General features: G+C 36.8%; 1 protein-coding gene across 2 annotated transcripts in view; it reads left to right on the top strand.

The window, feature by feature from the left end:
• MYOM2 (myomesin 2) overlaps positions 1–21,289 on the top strand; it is a 76,228-nt gene that overhangs the window by 3,293 nt on the left and 51,646 nt on the right. For both annotated transcript variants that reach the window (XM_085217924.1, XM_085217922.1), the window contains exons 2-9: positions 4,590–4,723; positions 5,751–5,870; positions 8,341–8,479; positions 8,686–8,843; positions 9,699–9,791; positions 17,840–17,928; positions 18,006–18,056; positions 18,325–18,489. In XM_085217924.1, the coding sequence (XP_085074050.1) occupies positions 4,617–4,723; positions 5,751–5,870; positions 8,341–8,479; positions 8,686–8,843; positions 9,699–9,791; positions 17,840–17,928; positions 18,006–18,056; positions 18,325–18,489 (922 nt within the window). In that variant the 5' untranslated portion in view covers positions 4,590–4,616. The remainder of the gene's footprint in view (positions 1–4,589; positions 4,724–5,750; positions 5,871–8,340; positions 8,480–8,685; positions 8,844–9,698; positions 9,792–17,839; positions 17,929–18,005; positions 18,057–18,324; positions 18,490–21,289) is intronic.

Below are 21,289 nucleotides of genomic sequence, written 5' to 3'. Positions count from 1 at the left end.
GAATTCTGCTATCTACTCCTGAGTTTTCTCTTTTATTCACGTATATAAATTGTTATACAGGTGCTACCAAATGTGAGGAAATATGTATTTGTGTAAACTGATTTGAACAATCTAACTCACTCACATTTTATACCAGTAATTCTCATGGGCATTTTTTTTATGTAATATTTTTGTTTGTGTTTAATAGTCCTCTGAGTGCTTTATATAGCACACAGTTAGATCATGCTGATATCAGAACCATCATTAAGAGTCAGAGAAATAAATAAGAAATAAAAATGCAAGGATACAAAGGTACTATGCTTTGCCAAAAGAGTGAAGGTCAGATAAGAAACTAAACACCTTGACCTGTAACTCTAGATCTTTTTCTTGAAATCCAGGGAAGTTAACTGGATCTCTATGGATGAATTTCAAGAGCTGTTTTGTGACCAGTTCCCTCTAAATCCTGCAGTCACATATCAGTAGAACTTCACGAATAAAATTAACATTATTATTTTTTTATAATTGTTCAAACAGTTAATTTGTCTTTCTCTTGGCCCATTTATATATATATATATTTTTTTTGATTTCTCAATTTCCCACTGGAAAATGTACGTTTTTTCTTTGATGCCTCTATCAGATCATTGTCTGCATCTTGCCATTGCGTTAGTTCCACCATTTGGCATACCAGTATAATCAGAGCTCCATTAGTAATAAAATCCTGATTTACCTAAGTCAATAAATTCAGTGCGGCTAAGTTGTTACTTGTGTGTCATGTTAACTAACTCTGTTTCTGGCACGTTGACTAAATATTAATATATATTTCAAATATCTCGTATAAATGTATATCAACAATAAACTGGAAAAACAGCCAAAATCTTATTCCTAGGAAGACAATAGAAACTTCCCTTATCCTACTCTCAAGATACCCTATGGGTTCTGTAGACTCTGCTAAAGCTGTTTTTACAGTAGGGCTGTGATTTGTCTCTTCAGATCGTCGTCTTTGCAGGACTACTAAGTATTAAATACATACTCTGCATGCATCATTGTAATTAACTGATGATGATTATTGCATTTGGAACTGTTGCTGGGCAGCTCCCCTCTGTGTTAACAGAAGGTACAATGAGTCTGGCTGCTAACAAGCTCTGCTAATTGCTCGCATGTAGGCTGGGAGCAAAGGGCTATGCCTGTTTCTGTTCTATAGATGCTTCGGTAAATGGGAAGAATATCTGAACTGAAATTTTGAGATTTGTGTGCTGATTAACAGAAAAAGACATGCTAGTTAAAATGTAAGTTTTACATTTAGTGGAAAAGGCGGGACTGTAAATGGCAAAGATGTTTTCTCCTATCTCAGAAATGAAAATAACCTAGACTGTGATCCATCCAAGCACATGGAAATTACTGTGCAGCCCTTGTACACAAATCAAATCTCAGGGGGAATCATACACATAGCATACACATAGCAACGCATAAGTTGCATGTTGATAAATTCATAGAATTGTTTAATGGGGCCACATGTAAACATGAGTAGCTCTTCACAGCTGAGTCAGCTGAATCTATGGGTTTGCCATTTGCACCTTCATTTAAGTGAAAGGGCTAATTAAAAATAGAACAGGTGGAACATTATACTATTAACTGTTTGGTTAACATACAAACTTTGGAGAAAGACAAATATATATATACACAATAGTCACACGGTTAGACAACAGGAAGAAATTCAGTATTTGATCACTGCAGGCATCATGTCATGTACAGATATGAAAAGTAGGAGAAGCCAAGGCTGCTAATCTGTCTGTGTAACTGTGTTTATGTAGCTAAGACAATGTGTTACTCCTATAATGAGTTAATAGATTCAAGTCAGCTCAGCACTGCGTGAGGGCACATAACCAAATCTGCATTTCTGTAAGCTGTTGCACCATGGTGTACTGACTTGAATGATGTTAACTTTTTTATTTCTCTAGAAATGTTGTAATACATTTCTTTAATGTCTCTTATTAATGCTGTAAACCTGCTTTATTTTTGTCTCATTGCATATGGTATTTTGCCTAAAGCTCTTATTTCTGCATGTGTGACTAGTAGCTTTCATATCTCTTTAAAAAATGAATGAGAAGGAGGTAACTAGAGACTATGCAGAAGGTGCAGCTGTCAGGTGGTAAAATATAAAACATATATAAAACGTTGTGTGATTAAATCTTATGGCTTTTTTTTTTTTTTTAATTAAGATCTCTCTACTATTAAATGTATCTATTCAATATATCTAAATATACCTGCAGAGATTTTTCTTGGAAAAGTAAGACTAGCTGATGTGAGAATGTCATGACTTGGGGGAATCTGATTCAGCTTTTGAATACCTGAAACTAACACTCAGATGCAGGTAAAATTTATAGTACCATATGCTGGAAATGGGGTATTTGTAGGTACTTTACCAGAATTTAAGGTTCAGTTTCTTAGCCTTTTAAACATGTCTGTTTGCTTGTTTGCTTTCAGTTAATTTGGATTTAATTTTGTAGGGTGCAGGCAACTTGCTAAACACACACACAAAGTGGAGGGACATATTAAACTGTGTTACAGTTTTTCAGTGAATCATCTTTTCTCCTTCCTAAAAGTCTGATATGTCCTGTAAGAGATCTAGCTTTGATTTTTTCAAGAAAAAAGCGCTGCAGCAGAATGTAAAAAATGGTTTCTTCTGCATACATAATCTGACTAACAATACAATTAGGAAAATCTTTGAAAGGTCACACTAAAAATTCATGCAAAATTCTTGATTATATTTGTGATTTTCAACAATTTTATAATTGCTTACCTGTTCCTAAATAGGAATTTTGCAACTTTTTTTTTTTTAAACATGAGATAATATTAAAAATTGAGGTACATGACAGAAAACATCACTGCTTTCAGAATAAGTATTTAAAAGCTTATTTGCAGTAAATGGATTGCACGTGCTTTTCCCACAATACAATGATTAATTAAGTAAAAGAAAGTTATTGAAAATTGAAAGTTGAGAATGATGTCTGGATGAGGAGCTGCGAGATATGCTTTAGTAGCTTGTGGTAGCAATGGTAATGAGAAGACAGTTGGACTAGATGATCTTATAGGTCGTTTGAACCTTGTGATTCTATGATTCTATGTGTGACTAAGGTTATTTAATTTTGAATTAGATTTCATTTTAACAGAAATATCTGTTTTCCTGAAATAGTCATTCCTCTGATTTTGATGTGTGTATTAATTTTTCTCCCCAAAGCAAGATATCTGGTAGTAAATAGAAATCAATTACAATTGGTCATTACTAGTGCCTTTGAAATTAATTAATGGGAATTCCCACTGTACCTATAGGAGCAGGGCCTGTGTACCCCAGGGGCTGATGTGGATGCCTGGTTAACAGGGAAGTCTCAGGAGGGTTGGGCAGGGATAAGCAGGTCCATGACTACCCTGAGTCCTTGAAACTATCTCAGTGTGGCCCCTGGGTGACCTAGTGGTGTTTCACATCCCAGACTGTGTCCCAGGCCATGCCAGAACTGCTGGGCAAAAAACTGCATAGGAGTATAAACAACTGGGGCATTCTCCTCTCCTGGAAGGAGGAAATCAGATGTTATCTCAGGAATTTTCTTAACTTCAGGCTTTGACACAAGCTACTTTATAGACTATATATAGGAAAATTGCTTATATTGTTACTGAAGAGCAGCCATCTCTTGGAGAAGGTATTGTTTGATTTGTTTGTCTGCTGTTGTACCTCATAGCCACTTAGACCAAGTGGCCCAGGAGCACAGAGCCCACATCTAATTGAGAATACAAACAGGACTTACAGTTGCATAGGCTGACACCTTCTCAGGATATAGCCGGTAGCATTCCACACTTTTGCAAAAAGATTTCATCATTTTCCTAATGAGCATAAAAAGATGTGGATACTTTTGTCTGCTTTTAACAGCTTAGTTGGGAATTCGGTAAACGCTGACACACACACGCAGTATGCTTGCCAACCATGTGTTTTTGGGAGCATCCTGAACCTTCTATCCTGATCAAACTCTGCCAATGTTTTGGAGGCATTCTGCAGGACAACCAGAATGACTGGTCTACAAAAAAAAAAGAAAAAAAAAAAAGAAAAAAAAAAAGGAAACACATGAGAAAAAATTGCACGAGCCAGCTTTGTTTGGTTTACATAGGAGAGTTGAAAGGAGATGTGAATGCAGTGTTGGAATTCTCAACGTGTTGATGCAGAGTGGGTTAATACAATCTATTTTGTGTTGTCATGGTGAACTGGGCTAGAAATGGTGAGTGTAAATTGCAGGAAGGGATAAAGCAAAATGTTTGAAGAATGGAGAGATGAAATACCTCGAAAATGTCCCTGGAAACTTCTAAGGAGGTATTAAATGACATCTGGAAAGAAGAGAAAAATAATTCATCAAGATCTTCTTTATCTTCTTGCTCTATTATCTATGATTTTGTGGCTTGTTTTGTGGCTAATAAACAGCCCGATGTGCCCATGTATATAATTGATGGTTCTGTTTGTAGCAGAGTGATGGAATTTTGTACATTTGTGCTTGTACATATGTATATGCATGTAAAAATATCAAACAAGTATCTGAAACATATGGCTAAATGTGATTTCATTGCAGGAAGTGCTGGTTGTAACAAATTGAAGTATGTCATCAGTAGCAGTGCCATTTTACCAGAAAAGACACAAACATTTTGATCAGTCCTATCGCAACATTCAGACAAGATATGTACTTGAAGAATATGCAGCAAGAAAGTGAGTACCACGTATTTCTCATGTATCACATAGAGATGTTTCTATACTGCATAATCAGTCAATTCCTAGAATCAAGATATTTGCATTCTCCTCTCCCTCACTGGTGATTTATTCAGAATGGTACTTTTTTCAATTCCTTCCATAGAGATGCTTCTTGTCTGTCATCTTCCACCAGCATTGCTAGAGTATCTAGTTAGGTAGCAACTGATCTACACAGACTTTTTATCTGAGGTTTCATCCTTTTTACTACCTCCAAATTAGAAATTCCATTTTTTAAGCTCTGATTGAATCTCAGTTTGTCTTAAGTAAAGTCGCAGTGAAATAAATTGTAAATAATAGAAGCAGTTTTTTTTTACCCATTCTTCCATACAACATGAGAAGGATATTAACTCTCCTGAAATTGGCTATTCTTAATTATGTTTTTTTTTGTCAGTCAAATTGTTTCTTTCTTAAAAAATCAACTAAGCAACAAAACAGTTTCAATTCTTCTCATGAAGTCTCAGAATTTTAGTTTTGAATCCTGGAACATTGAATCTGGGTTGCTTAGGAATTACTATCCTCTCTCTTCAGTAATTAAGATGCATAGCTAACTGTCCAGCTTCTGCAGATTCTCTTATGAAAGAGGGATTTTATGAGGAGGATTATGTGTAGAAAGGTAAGAATATTTAGAAATATGCAGTATTATAGGGATTCTGTGTGCACTGATTATTAGACAAGCTGGTTCCCTTGTGATTCATTTAGCAGTGCTACCACAGCACTTAAAGGATTGAAAACGGACTATAGACTATTTAATAGAATCAAATGAAATAAAGTGATTAATGATGGGCATTAAGCCTCTGAAGGTCGAGTAGGAATCAGAACATCCTAGCAGCACTGCGGTTAGTAAGGAATGCAAAGTAGCATCTTTACCGAACTACACTCGATTATAGAATTCAGCTTGTTTAAAGTAATTTATTTGACTTTTATGAATGCATTTTTTTCCCAGAATTGCTGGGGTGTAACAGTTCTTTTTAAAATATATTTGAAGGGCTGCTTCTAGACAGGCTGCTCACTATGAATCAATTGGCCTGGGAAAAACAACATGCAGACTCTGTGCCAGGAGGGCACGCAGCTTGGCTCATGAAGCGATGCAAGAATCCAGGAAAAGGTAAATCTCTGTCCCATCTGACCTGTATAGTGGCTCTGGTCCCATTCAGTATCTCTCTTTTTGCCAGGGCATTTTTCAAAGCCAGCAAGACTGGAGTCTTCTCTGTCACTGTTCAACACTAATCTATTTTGGCTAGAATACTAAATCACCGAGTATCACTTTCAGTCTCATATTTCAATCCAGAGCTGTTCTCCTTAATCCCCAGCCTGGTCCTTGAAAATAACTTTAAACTCAATAAAAATTAGAATCTGCTCAGGATCCAAAATATTTTCAAACAGATCTACTGCACTATTACTACATTTCTGGTTTGGATCAGTTTAAACATTTCCAATTCTTTCCTTAATACCAAGATGGCTTATTGTCATGTCTCAATTACAGCCTTGGTATGAAGTCTTAGAATAAATGTGCTGGCAGCAATGCTCCTATTAGAGAATTTGACTGTTTCTGCTCTGACATGCTTTACAGTGACTGTAACAAAGATATAGACAGTACATGATACAAGAATTAATTATGTCTTATCTGTAGAAAATTTGTTGAGAATATCATACACATATTTAGGGTTCTAGAACTTTGTTTTGAAAGATACATCCTAGGAGTAGAATGTTCCAGGGGAATAAAACTCATTAGCATAATGTAACTTATCTTTTAAAAACCATCTTAAATTTCATTAGTATTAAATTATATAGGGCAAAAACAAGGCTGGTGTTCAAAATACACTGAAGTAACAAAACCAGATATTTAAAAAATAGTGGTGAAAATAATATCTTGATCTACTTGTTCACTGAAGATCATGCAAGTTGTCTTATTTGCTTCACTGCATCTTGGGTTATACTTTAAGAGTCTGTAATTATAGTTGTGTTAGAAATTGCTGATAGCTCCTTGCTTTTGGCCCAAATAATGTAGGCTGCTTACAGAATCATCATGAATGAAGAGGCGTGAGTGAGCTCCTCCTGAAAATGTTGATGAGCTTTTTATAAGAATTCTGAAAAATCTATGGAGCCAGTTCTTCCTCACAGTTCCCCCAGGTGGCTCACTAACCCTTTTAAAGCAAACAAATTTCTCAAGAGAGTCTTTTACTAGCAGTTTCTATAGCATGTACTGCTTGCCCCTGTCCAAGGATAACTCTGGTGTATGCAGCAGTTCATCAAATCTTTGTGAACTCCTTGGTCTATATCTGTCAGGTGAGGTCATTTGATGCAGCCCTTGGATCTAGCAGTGATTCTCAGGTGCTAGAACCAGGGACACACTAGAAACATGGCACAACTTTTATCATAATATGACGTAGGCATAGAACCTGCCTGCACTACTCTGCCTGATTGTATCCATGGGAAGGAAACTTAAAGCCAGAGTGAAGCCAACCACATTATCGATCTTGAATAAGGCTGTGGAGTGTCAGGACAGTACGACCATGCCAGCTTCCAAGAAATATGAAGCTATGGCACAACATATATGGGGGCAAAGATAGTGTAAGAATCACAGAATTGTGAGGGTTGGAAGGAACCTCAAGAGATCATCAAGTTCAACCCCCCTCCCAAAGCAGGCAACCTACAGTAAGGTTACACAGATAGGCATCCAGATGGGTCTTGAATATCTCCTTACAAAAAGACTCCACAACCTCTCTGGGCAACCTGTTCCAGTGCACTGTCACACTTACTGTAAAAAAGTTCTTCTGCATGTTAGTAGGAAACTTCCTATGCTCAAGTTTTAGACCATTAATCCTTGTCCTATCATTATGCACCTCCATGAAGAGCCTGGCCTCATCCATTTGCCTCCTACCTCCTTTTAGATATTTATAAACATTAATTAGATCCTCTTTGTCTTCCTGAGGCTGAACAGACCCAGGTTACTCAGCCTTTCCTTATACTGGAAATCATCTATCATCTTTTTATCATCATCATTTATCATTTGTGTGGCCCTACACAGGACTCCTTCTAGAAGATCCCTGTCTTTTTTGATCTGGGGAGACCTGACCTGGACTCAGTAGTCTATATGTGGCCCCACCAGGGCAGAGTAAAGGGGGGAATCACCCCCCTTGACCTGCTGGCCACACTCTTTTTAATGCATTCCATGACACGATTGGCCTTCTTGGCCACAAGGACACACTGCTGGCTCATGGCCAACCTGTTGTTCACCAGAACACCCAGGTCCTTCTCCACAGAGCTCCTCTCCAGCAGGTCAGTCTATAACCTGTAGAGATGCATGTGGTAACTCCTCCACAGGCGCAAGTCTCTGCACTTGCTCTCATTAAATCTCATTCAGGTTCCTCTCTGCTCAACTCTTCTATTGTCTATGCCATAGTCATATGCACCTCACAAGCTCACTAGGATGAACTCGTAGACTGGTAGACTAGTTCCTAAACTAAGTTTTCCATGATGTGGTTTTGAAGCCCTTAGATGCCTAATGTGTGTAACTAATAATCTTAAAGCTTCATATCGATCGTTCTTATCTGACATTTTTTCTTGTTCTACAGGACTCACGAACAAAAGTCTCATGCTAGTGATGAAAAAAGGATCAAATTTGCCAGTGAGTTGTCATCTTTGGAAAGAGAGATTCACTTGGCCAGGCACCATGCTAGGGAACAACTGGATAGACTTGCAATACAAAGAATGGTACAGTACTGAATTTTTTTTTTTTTTTGTCCCTATCCAAGTACAATTGTAAGATATACTAAAAATTAGGTGTATGTTTCAAATATTAGTAATGCCTTAACATGTTTTGATGTTGTGGAGTTGAGATTAATCTTCTAGTCTATTTGAATCTAATACTAAATGATTCCTTTCTTTTCCTACTTTCATTGGTTTCCTTTGTCTAATAGGTAGAAGAAAATATGGCTCTGGAAAGACACGCTGTTGAGGAAAAAATAAGTCGAGCTCCTGAAATCCTAGTGCGCCTGAGATCTCACACTGTCTGGGAAAAGATGTCTGTGCGTCTTTGCTTCACTGTACAAGGATTTCCCTCCCCTGTTGTTCAGTGGTAAGAAATTGGCCTTATCCAGGCCTCTAAAAATGTTGTTAAGCTTTTCTCATTGGGAATTTATGGCATTAGTGATAAACATCGCATACATAATGGCTATGTTAAAAACACTTCATAATCCTCATGTATGGGCTTTATCCTAGTACTTGACACTGCAGTGGGAAGAGTGGGTGGAAAGCTTGCTGAATGGCCATGCGCAGTGTGAGAAGCAAACTTGAGCATTTCAGAAGGCAGATTGTGGAAAGCATTCCAGTCTGTTTGGCCATTCATTTCCTTGAAGATGAAGTAGAAAATGGCACAATATGCAAAGGTCACAAACTAGGCCCAGGTTAACTTGCACAGCACTATTGTTGTCATAAGCAATTGCCACAGACTATGTGTTTGCTTTGTGTCAGCCCCTCTTGAGGTGGACATTAATGTAAAGACCCGGAAGCTGCCCTCCTGTCTAGATAAGTGCTATCTGGTATATGGCAGAGCTACAGACTGAACAGTGAATATCTTATCCTATTGCTGTTTCCCTTTTGTGAGCTGAAGTTCTCTACTGTGATCAAAGTTTGCTTCCCATCTTGTGTCAGGGCTAGTGGACTGGAAAGTTCAAGTAACATCCTGTCTTTCTCTACTGCCATCTCTTCTAGTCTGGGTACATTCCTTTCCACTATCTACTGCAGCGATGGTCCTCCTTCACCTTTGTGGCCTGAATGTGTATTTATTCACATAATATTGGAAAATACAAAGGTAGAGAAAATGTATAGAGTTCTCAGATTATAAAAAATGATTCCTGAATGTAAAAAACAACTGAATTGCTGCAATGAATAGAAGCTGCTATTAATTCATTCATTTTTTCTTGTTTGTCAGGTACAAAAATGAGGAACTGATTACCCCTGCAAGTGATCCAGCAAAGTACACTGTTGAAAACAAATATGGAGTACATGTATTGCATATAAACAGGTACACGGTAGATTTTTATACTCTATGCAAATTCAACATATTTCTCTCAAATTTAGGCTAGAGGTGTTCACTAAATAGCTGGATATTATGTCATGAAAATGAATTGAACATGAAAAAGTAGATATCTCTATTATTTAGCTTTGGCAGTCTATAAAAAGTAAAGCAAATGTAAGTGGCTGAAAGAAGTAGTTCCTTTTTTGTTAGAATTTTGTTTTCTTGGCAATCGAAGTATAAAAATGTATATTTTATGTTCTTTTCATGACAAAGCTCTTTAAGTTATCTAGAAATTCTGCTGGCCATGGCAAAGATACCCAATTATTGGTTTTTGTTTTATTATATGGTGGGTTCTATTTCCTTTTGATCTCCATTTGTTTGTTCTCTGAGAACTAAGGAAGTGTTAACTTAGAGAGAAAGAGAAATCTAATTTAATTTATTTTGTTTTCCAAAATGATGTTAATCTTGAAATATAGAAAATGCCTGTATAGAACATCTTCCTAAAACTAACACTCATGCCAGGCTGTCCTAAACAACTGAAATGTTGCCTATAGCCTATGACTCAGTAGCAATTCTTTTTATAAAATATAAAATGCCAAAGTAAAATGAGGATATGACAGCAGTATTCAAGAAAGAAAATTAATATTTAGAGAAGAGGCAAAAAAAGACCTTTCCTTTCAAACTTCTCCACAATATGATTATCAGCTGTGGTCAAACAGCTGGAATATTTGTGGCTAGTCCTTATCTAGTCAAACGTTTCATCTTCTACTCTGTCTGTCTACCTGTCAGCAGTGGAAGAAACCCTGAACTTGTGAGAAAGCAGAGCAGAAAATAACTGCATAATTCTTTCTACTTTTTCAGAAACTTTTGTTTCTGAAATGAAGTCCAACTTGTCTTTTCAACTTTCCGTAGCTCAGGACAGGAGAAGCATATCCCCATATAGAAGTTCTCAGCCATAACCACTCTGTTGTTGCTTCTTAAGAGATTTCTAAAGGAATAGTAGTACTTACAAGCACCTATAAGACTCACAGTCTTCAACCCCAGGACATGAGTAATTTCTTGGCTGCTCTCTGTATCTGATGATGAGATGTATGTGATGAGATGTCTCATCACAGCTAGTTCTGTCTCACCAGCATTACTTTTGGAGGTGAGGTTAAAAGAAAAAAACAGGTTGGTCTACTGCAGCCCTCTCCCTTGCAGCAGATGAAAATGGAAAATACTCTCCTCTGTCTGGATCTGTGTGGCAATGAGTGATAGATAAAATATAGGTGACTTAATGCAAGTAAATGATTGTACTTGTGTTTATCTTGCTTACTGTTAATAAGCTGCTGCTTGGTGAGTCCCGACATTCAATATGTAGCACAGTTTCCTTTTGTGACTTTTAGAGTGTAAATTGCTTTTTGAGGAAGCGAGAATCAGTGAGGGTAGTGCTTTTAGAGCATCTGTAGCCATCACATCAGAGGAATCTTATAATTCCCTGGTGCTTTTTTGTCTTTCCATTACTGGTTATCAGTCATGTAGACAACATTCACAGCCACCTTTGGGTTTGTTCAGATAGAGTTGTACTTTTTCAGACATACCTTAGAGTCATTCACTGGCAAACACTTAAGAGTCCACCCCCACTCATCATCGTCCACTGTTTACTAGGCACAGATCTGTATGTATTCATATGTGGTCACTCATGTTCAGTTAAGCTGCCCTTTTCAACTACCGTTGCACTGCTCCTCTTCTGTTCTGTCTGGTAGCATGGTCTTTATGCTAGCTAAGGTCACCTGATAGATCTCCCTTCTCCACTTAAAAGACTATTGGGGGATTATTATTACAGACTCAGAGCTATGATTTATTTACCTTAGACTTACACAGTTTATCAACATAAAAAGAAGTCTAAGTTTAAATAGAATTTTTTATTACTAATCTATTTTATTTCAAAACTTGACCATTAATTCCTTAGTGCTTCCCAATAGTTGGAAAATCAGTCTGTGGGAAATGAAAGAATGTTTTGATAGTTTTTCTATTGCTGTTATTAGATGTACTAGTATTTGAGAAATTATATATATTTGATTAAAATATGTATTACTAAAGTTTTAAGTAAAAACATTTATCAGTTCACTTCAGATCTTCCATAAATATCTATATACATGTATATCTGTAGCACTATTTTTTTCCTAGAAGTAGAACAGTTTTCCACCTATCTACTGCTGTGCTCTTCTCAGCTGTTCATACCAAAGTGCTGAGCTGCGTATCATCTGATCCACAGCCACTCAGAGCTGCCTTGGAATTTCTTGGCTACCTTTTTAGTGCTTCAGGGAAGCTCAGGGAGTGAACTTTTCCTTCTGATGCAAGTGTGATATTTATTCCTATGAGTATTCCTTGATCCCAGTGGAAAAATTCTTGAGGCGCCAGAACCAGAACGTCACCTTGTCAACTTAAAACAGTAACTGGACACAATTTCATCCCTCCCATTTGCTGTCTTCCAGGGCCCATGTCTATAGAAGATCATTTTCATTTCTCAGTCTCATATTTTCATGATGCTTTGTGCTCAGTTTACCACATTTTCTACATTCATTAAGCACTATAATTACCATATAGTTCCACTCTCTTGCTCATTATAAGCTTTCTCAGTTCAGAATCTGAGCTCAAGATCTCCCTTATGCAGTGAAGAAGGGGGATATGGAGCTTTCATGATAAGTTTTGAACTTCTCACAGTTATAGGGCTTGTTTAACATTTATTTCTTTATTCCATCTGATTTAACTACAGATAGTCAGATGATCCAATAAAATATTTCTCTATCAGAGGTAGACAACTCTCTGTTACTCTATAGCAAGGCTGAAAATATTTTACATGTTAGTGTCTATCTCAGTACTTTAAATTCAAACATTTTGGATTTCTTAGTTGATGCTATTTGTTTAGCCACAGGTTTTTGTTCTATTCTCTAGTCCTTTTCTTTTTTTTTTTTTTTATTTCTTAAGATGAATGGACTAGTTCTTTCACTGATAAGAAAGTCAGATTGCTTCTCTAATGAATCACTTGGCTTTACACAACCATGAAGGGCTATACTATGTATTCTGATATGGTGACTGGAGTATAGAGAGGACAGTGGCATGCTCCCAGTATTCCAAAAGCCCTGCAATGAGCAGGCAGATGAACTGATGAGAAATGATAAGCAGAGAAAGAAGTTTGATTTTCCAGAGCTCTGTCAGTGTGGTGCAGTTGCACACTGCCACTTGTACAATGCTCAAAATTTGGCAGTGTTTTATATTTCATTAGGGCTATCTCCCTTTCCTGTTCCGGTAAGTCACTGCTTAAAAATGCTTCTAATTGCAGCAAGAAAGGGTTTGTGGTTCCATCAGTGAAAATGTGTAGCAAAGCCAGTAGAGTGCAGTGTAATACCTACTGCCAGAAGGCAGAGCTGGTCCCTAATCAAGCACTCAGCTCCTAAGCATCGTCAGCATTGCTTTAAAAAAGAAAAAAAAAAAAGCTTAAAAATGGAATGAACCTTCTTTTCTAACTATTCTCATTTAACAAATGACACTGTGCAGTCAGTACAGTTCTATTTTAGTTTGATTAGGAACAAAAGGCTTGAAATAATTTAAGCTGGAACTGCAGAATGAGGCCTGCCCTTCCTCCTGCTGTGGGTGGAAGCAGGACAGAGTACAGGCACTGCAGCAAAGGTACTTCTCCAGTTCAGGAGGCAGAGCCTTGGAGCTGCATACAGTTGATTGTGTGGTGATAGGCTGCAGGTCCTGGTGCCTTGCAGGTATGCACTGCCAGTGTATGTATAGGCAGCAGGTATGGTGTGCTTCAGTTCTTTTTTTCTTTGCAGAAATACAAACAATATCCCCCAAATGAAATTATCTGTAATTTTCTGACCTGTCACTGTCTTCTATAAGCTGCAATAGCTGGGAGACAATGAGATGGGCATGAGGCAGCATTAACCTCAAAACAGAGGTTCCCTATTCAGTAAGATCAAAATCCAACCAATTGAAAAGAATCTATCAGGTTCAGTCTGTCTAGAGAACCAGAATATGAGATGGTGATCCCACAAAGTGTTTCCACATTTTGGTATCATATAGATGTAATGTTGAAAATTTGTCATTTAAATTCAAGGAGGCAACTTCAACTCTTGAAATGTACTGTGTTATGCTTCCTGCTCTTGACATGCACTGAGTTGTGTTTTAATTCAGGCAAAAATATTATCTTAGTCTCAACTCCTGTGTTTAAATCTACACGAGGCAGATGGATGAATGTATGCATTTTAAACAGAAATGTCTGCCCGGGGAATATTCCCCTCACAAGCATAAGAGCTGCAGAAACTTGTGTGAATTGAGGGCAATTTAATTTTCACAAAAATTGTTAGTACCTTGGAACATGTGTGAGGTACCCTCACACCTCATGTTTTCTAAATGTACTCTAAGCATATTTCAACTGACCTTTGTAAAGGTTGGATAATACATTCTCCATCATGATGCAAGGAAAACTGGTGGACAGACTACAGCTTCTCTCCTGGGTACTTCAAATATCATTTAGGAATGGTCTTGACTCAGTGCACTTTACGGTGCATCTAGGAAATCTATTTTTTATATTCACAGAAAAGGAAGTAGTTTCCAAGGTAATCCTCAATCTGAGTATTATCTGGCACCAAAGGAGAATTAGGACTTGATGTACCTTGCCATCCTGTTCAACATCTTTTGTAGTGTGTATTAAGCCAATGCGTTGTGTAGTGCTAACCCACTAACCCCATACACCTCCAACATCAAGTTTAAGGGCAGGCCACTGAGTGTGAGGCTATCTAAGACAGTTTGATTTATCCCCTGGTGAGTTAAGTTAGAGGTTATGGCAGAGTACTATAAAATGGTTTCAAAGCAGTGACCTCCAGAAAATGGATAGAATTAGTAGGATCTCTTAAAATGCCTGGACTGGGAAATTATTATTAATATGTTCATAATAACAAGGATCTTGTTCCTCATCATAAAAGAAAATGCACTGTAAAAAATAAGCGTGCTCAGTCCTTTTATAAAATTAGTTCTCACACCATCACTAATCTAGACAATTCTGTCAGATAGGTCCTTTAATACATCAAGATGGTTGGGCTAAAGAAACAATCCTTTTGTGACTGTTCTGTCTGTTCTGGAGACTTTTATGATTATATTCTCTTTCCTCTACCTTGGAGACCCAAAATACATAAAAAGAGGCATTTTGCTGTTCCTTATGAGACTGCAAAGTTATGAGGAAAGGACTGAGAGTAGCACAGCTATATACCCATCTGAAAAGTTAATCAGATATTTGATTCATGTTGTTTCCTTGTTTTCTAATTTTTTGATGCTTTGAGTGGTCAAGCAGAATGTGACCTCACATTTGTTCTCTATTTTCTTAATTATTTTTATGCCAATTTGTGGTTAATAAATTATGTTTCTGTTCCTGAATCCTGAGTGATTCTTATAGAAATTAATTACTATTGGTTGTTTTATCTGCTGTTCTGCTGGAAAATGAAGCCAACAGTGGAAGAAGACGCTGACTAGTTTAAAGTGGTAGTTGAATTAACCTCACTGTGTTGGAGAGCAGCTAAGTAGTATTTGAGAGAGGCCTGAAGTAGTGCTTTGTTTATGAAAGGGAGCAGCCTGGTACAGCAGCCATCCATCACTCCATTATGATGTGGGTGCTGTGAGCTGCCCAAACTGTGTGCAGCTGGGGATGGATCAGCACTGGCCTTGCAGCATGGCTCCTGGAGAAGGCTGGAGGCATAGGCTGGTGAAGTTGCAGTACACCTCTATAGGTCTCTAGACAGGGTGAAGAGTGGCCTGGACAGTGGCCTGGAGAACAGGAAGACTTTATGGGGCATGTATCTATGGAAGAGGTCTGCAGGGTAATGCTATGTCACTACCTGCCACTGGTGACTAGGAATATTGCTATCCTTCTATAACGAACTAAATGCACGCTCTTCTACAGTGCTCCCCTGGCTTGCAGTGGACGACAACCATGCAGCTAATACTCTTATCCTTCAGGACAGAGCAGCTACAACCAGGATGCATCCTGGGAAAAGTCCCTTGCTGTCTCCTGAGCTGTGCCTAGCAATCCTTTGGGAGCTGTTACATGCCAAGGGCTAGCAGGGTGATCACTGTATATTACATATCTTATTGTATACACTGCATACTATGTACCATATATATTTCCTTTAAAACAAATGTAGTGCAGAGTAATTTGTACACCTCAGTGTTCTACCACAGTCAATTATCTAATGCCCCTTGTAAAAACCTTTTGAGACATACCTCGTTTGTTGTTGGCTTGTTTCATTATAGCAAGGCACCGTACCGAGCTGAGAACAGTGTGTAAGTTATGTACATTTCAGTAAAGAGACACTGAAGCATGATTTAGGAAAAAAAAACTGTACTAAAGTTTTAATTTGCTTTTGACATAACACAAATGTTAATACAGTGAATCTAGGATACTAAAAAAAAGTTCATGTTACTAAGAAGTTAATGTCACTAACTCCAACAGATTTCAGCTAAGTCCAGAATCAGTTAAGCTTTATGTAGATTGGTGAACGGGTATTGACATTTTTAAAATAATTCCAGACAACTCTGAAATATTGAATAACATTTAGCTAGTATTTCAATTCTTCCCTAGTGCTTTTCAGGCTTACATTTTCCTTCCCAGACTATAGTAGAGTGATAATGGGTTTCATACTCTAACTCCAGGCTTTCTGGATAAGTGGGTTAATTTTAAGAGTTACTCCTCTGTCTTTGATAATTAAATGTATGATTGACTTGGTAGCATGCCATGTTTTGTGAATTATGTGCTGAAGATTTGCCTCTAGGAGGAGCTGTTACTCCTGTTTGTTTAAAGAGTTAAAGCACAATTTAGTAGAGCTTTCATCAAGTTTTTTTTTTTAGCATCACAGTACAGAAAGTATCACTTTTTACTGACACTGCCAAGAATATATATAAGAGCTGAAAAAAAGGAGTCTGATGTGCCTGTCTCAAGTACTACATGGCCCCAGATTGGCATTCTCTTATACGGTTTACTTCAAACACTTTTATTCATTCTTTCTTCTTTCACACCTGGGATATAAGAATTCTTAGAAGACAAGTACAGCCGTAATTTCATCCCTCTAATCTGGCAGTTGCCAAGAATATACAAATTCATTCATTCTTCTTAGAGGAAACTAAATACACGCGTGTAGAACATTATATATCATCACAGGAAATTACTGAAGGATTTCCATTAAATGCATTGGAATACACAGAAGCAGAATTTAATTATACATATTTCAGACAGTGCTCTGATTAACTGATGGCTAAACATAATAGAAATTCCAAGAAATAGAAAAAAATTGACAATTTTCTTTGACATTAACATATTTTTAAAGGAAAAGTAAAGTATCTTAATTGGCCATATATCTGCTAGCATAAATTCTCCTTCAAGGGAGGATGTAGTAGGTGAGACTTTCCAACACTGGGCACTATTTGCCATGGAGTAATTATTTTTTTAATTTTGCTTTCTTTTAAATTCTCCTTACATAATAGATAATTTTTGTCACTAACAAAATAAATCAAACCAAAATCTTTATGCCACAATTTAAGTTAGTTTTTGTTTTGTTTTGTTTTGTTTGCATTTCCTAGGAGGTATGAGAGGCATAAAAAGCCAGTATGTACTTTCTAGGAATCACTGTAGAGTAATGTACTTCTGCAAGCATCACATCCTTTTCTTCCATGTATCTTCCCTAAAGTATGTGGCAGAAGGGCAAGACAGATTAAGGAGCATAGTTACATGGTGAAAAAGAATAGCCAGATTGGTATATTCCAGCTCTCTTCTTTTGATCATTCTCTAAAGGTCATCTCCGGTTTGCTCAAGTCATTGCAACCTGCACATTAATCCATGATAAAACTGAGAAAAAATAGAACCAGCTTTGTGATTGTCTTTCATCAACTTCTTATTCTGTTTAGTGTGAGCGAAGAGCTTTGCTCAGTGTTTGCACAACTTGGTTTGTAATATTGATCATTAAGAGCATTTATATTTGCACCGAGTCATTTATTTCCCTATTTTCCATTCTCAGAGCTGATTTTGATGATTCTGCTACCTATTCAGCTGTTGCAACAAATATCCATGGGCAGGCATCAACTAATTGTGCTGTGGTTGTGAGAAGTAAGTCCTAATTTATGATTAAAATAAGAAATAATTATCATGTTCATGCTGTTGAATCTTTATTGTGTGTTTCACAGGGTTCAGAGAGAGTGAAGAGCCTCACCCAGCTGGGATAATGCCCTTCCACTGTAAGCAATTTATAAATTTTTTGCTTAAGTAGTTTATATACTCTTATCATTATTAAGAGCCATAATAATGTTTTACATATGAGGAAATTAAATATAACTTGTTTCTTCTGGTAGCAATATGAGCTGTCCGGATGCTTTTTTTTCTCATTTGCATCTTTTGATCAGAATACATTATACTAGAGAGTTCCATTTTCTATTCAGATTAGACAGTAATCTGCTTGTGCCAACTACAATTTACTTAAGAACGTTTTTATTTTCTCATGCATAGTGCCACTGTCGTATGATGTTTGCTTCACACACTTTGATGTCCAGTTTCTGGAGAAATTTGGAGTCACCTTTGCAACTGAAGGTGAAACACTGACCCTTAAGTGTTCTGTGTTGGTCACCCCAGAGCTGAAAAGACTACGGCCTCGAGCTGAGTGGTATAGAGATGGTAAGTTAGTACGCTGAATAGAAGCCGCCTGCAAAATGCTGGAGAAGACACTGATCAGTTTAGAATATGAAATTCACAAGTTTAATTTCAGAATAAAGCAAACAAGCATTTCCAGTATGAATTTATGGACTTAATCTCTCTTTAAATAGTGACATGGTATAACTTTTCTTGAGCACACACAGCAAAGGAGGTAATCTCATATTATCTAATAATATAATGGTTAAAATTTTTACTGACTAGGTGGAAATCTAAAGTCATTTCCTCACACGAGTGCCCCATATTGTTTCAGTTTTCATCCACCATGACTTATTCTTGCTCTGTGGAACAGCAGGATATGGCCCTTTCAGATTAATACTTAATGATGCCAACATAATTCTGTCTTGGTATGGATACGTAGATAGATCACATTATTTTCAAGAGGTATAAAGTTGTATCAAGTGGCAGAACTTGTTCCCGAATACAGCAGGAATTCATGAGTTATGAACCTTTGCTGTGTTCTACAATTTCCCATGTTGAATCTCTTGAAATCTGGAGGCAAGGCATAAACATAAATGATGAGGTTAATAATTTGTAGAACATTATGTGCTTTCAATGTTGTGATTTTTTTAAAGATAATATTTAATTCTACAATTTTATTAAGACAGTCTATTTTTCCTACAATTTTTGAGTTTATATTAATCAAGTAATAACAGTTGAATCCTTGATAAGGTTTTTTCTAATAATTATATGTAAGAGAAATATATGTTTATTCAGTATTAATAAGCTTCACATGAGTGAAGCTTATTGAGATTGTCTACTAGACTCCTAGGGGTGTATAAGTCAACTGAATCAAATCCTCTAATGTGGTTTGGGATTCAACAAACATGAATATGATGTCTACAATTCAAGGTCCACTTAGAACAATTTAAGATACTGCAAGAACTAAATCAAGATAATACTTCTGAAATGTATATCCAATCTTAATAAGAGATCAGCTGGTAACTAGAGCTTTCTGATATTGATCTCTAGTGCAATATAAGAATTACAAAGTTATATGCAACAGCATTCTGCAATTATTTATACTGTAATACAGAATATAAAGTTAAATTCAAAGGAAAAAATCACAGAGTGCACAACTGAGCTGATAGTACAGCAGATCAAAATGCCTGATGAAGATAAACTTCAATCTATATAATTTCTCCTCTATTATATAAATTTTCAGAAGAATAATGTTTTAGGAAAAATCTCTCATACTGAAAACAGCAAGTGAAGGTTGACTTACACTGACTCTGAGGTGTACTCTTGATAAGTCTTGGTAGAAGTGATGGAGCATAACATGTCTGTGTACTAAAGATTTGATCACAACTATGAGACTTTAGTATTGTAATAGTATTGTGATCACAGGTGCATAAATACTTTCCCTAGTAAAGCCAGAGAATATGTTTGTGGCCTCTGGAATTTACTCTTCTTCTTGGCTTCTCTTGTCAACCATCCAGGCTGCATTAAAAAGAGACCTCTTGCTTTCTTAAAGGATTTGGTATGTCTTTGGCCTTTTGAGAAGGAAAGTTTTTCTGCTCTTACCAAACACAGCTACTTCCATAATTTCTGGTGTAAGGTACACATGAACAGTGGGAATGGATGATTCTGGCCTTACCAGGCAATATAGGCTTGCTTGCAGTTTGTATCAATTAATTCTGGAGTGTCTGCCGTTCCTCTCAGCTTGGAATGTATATAAATGACCTTTTATTCAGAGGTGCTCATGGCTCAACTTCATTTCTTTCCTTAGAATTTTCCCCAGAACCCAGGCACTGGTTAAAGATTCTAGGTGGAGATGTTTTCTGATTTCATTTAAAGTACTTCATGTCTGTCTGCATAAAGTGTCAATTCCATTGTGACATGACAGAAAGGGGACAGGCAGATTTTCTAGGCAAGGATCTCATGATTAAGGATTTCATGGGAATAAATATTTACTTTATACTCTTCTATCTGAGAAGCTGTATGCTTAGATGATCACGTAATTTACTGTAAGTTTTAGAAGCATGTTTTATTATCTGAATGTGTTATTTTTTATACCTTCCATGTAGTTCAACTGGTAGCTGGAAAAATGAGTTCCTTTGCAATCACCTGCACAAGCATGTATTTAAGCAATAGAATAATAAACATTTATAGATATTCGTTTCCTTAAAATGTAATTCTGCTGAATTCATTAGAATAAATTAATATGCAATAGGTCCTAGGGAGTTAGAAATAAAAAATAATCCAATCAATTATTTAAAAAGTTAAGGTGAAGAAAGTCCCTTGGCTAGCATAAAATATCCTGCCTGTTCTTTTGCTCAGGTTTCTGTAGGCAATCAGATTAATTTGCATTAATTATGGGTCACCACCTCTCACCTATGAGGAATTCAAATTTAATTTCATTCACTGCTGAACAGACATGCCTTGAGGATTTAAATTCAGTGTATGCTTATAGCAACCCAGATTAAACAGAAATCTCATTTTTAAACTTGGAGAAAGACATTGAGTAATCTGACATTTGACCTGGATAGGTTACAAAACTTATTAATAATGAAACAAAGTTCCACCTTACATTTATTACAGAGTATAGCAGGTTTTTTATGATTTTTTTTCAAAATGTGGGTAATATTTTTCTCTGTCAGCATATTCAAAATAACAGTGATGAAAGTTCAGAAGTTTGCACTGCATAGTATAGTCTGAGACCTCATATTCTCAAATTCATTGAACAAATACACTTAGGGAGTCACAACTTACTTTCTGTAGTTTTCATGGCATCAAAACACTGTCCCTCTGAATAAAGTTAGTA

The sequence above is a fragment of the Meleagris gallopavo genome, chromosome 2 (assembly GCF_905368555.1).
Source record: "Meleagris gallopavo chromosome 2, MGAL_WU_HG_1.1, whole genome shotgun sequence".
NCBI classification, from domain to species: Eukaryota; Metazoa; Chordata; class Aves; order Galliformes; family Phasianidae; genus Meleagris; species Meleagris gallopavo.
Note: the sequence above shows the minus strand (reverse complement) of the source record. Positions and strands in the feature narration are given on the sequence as shown.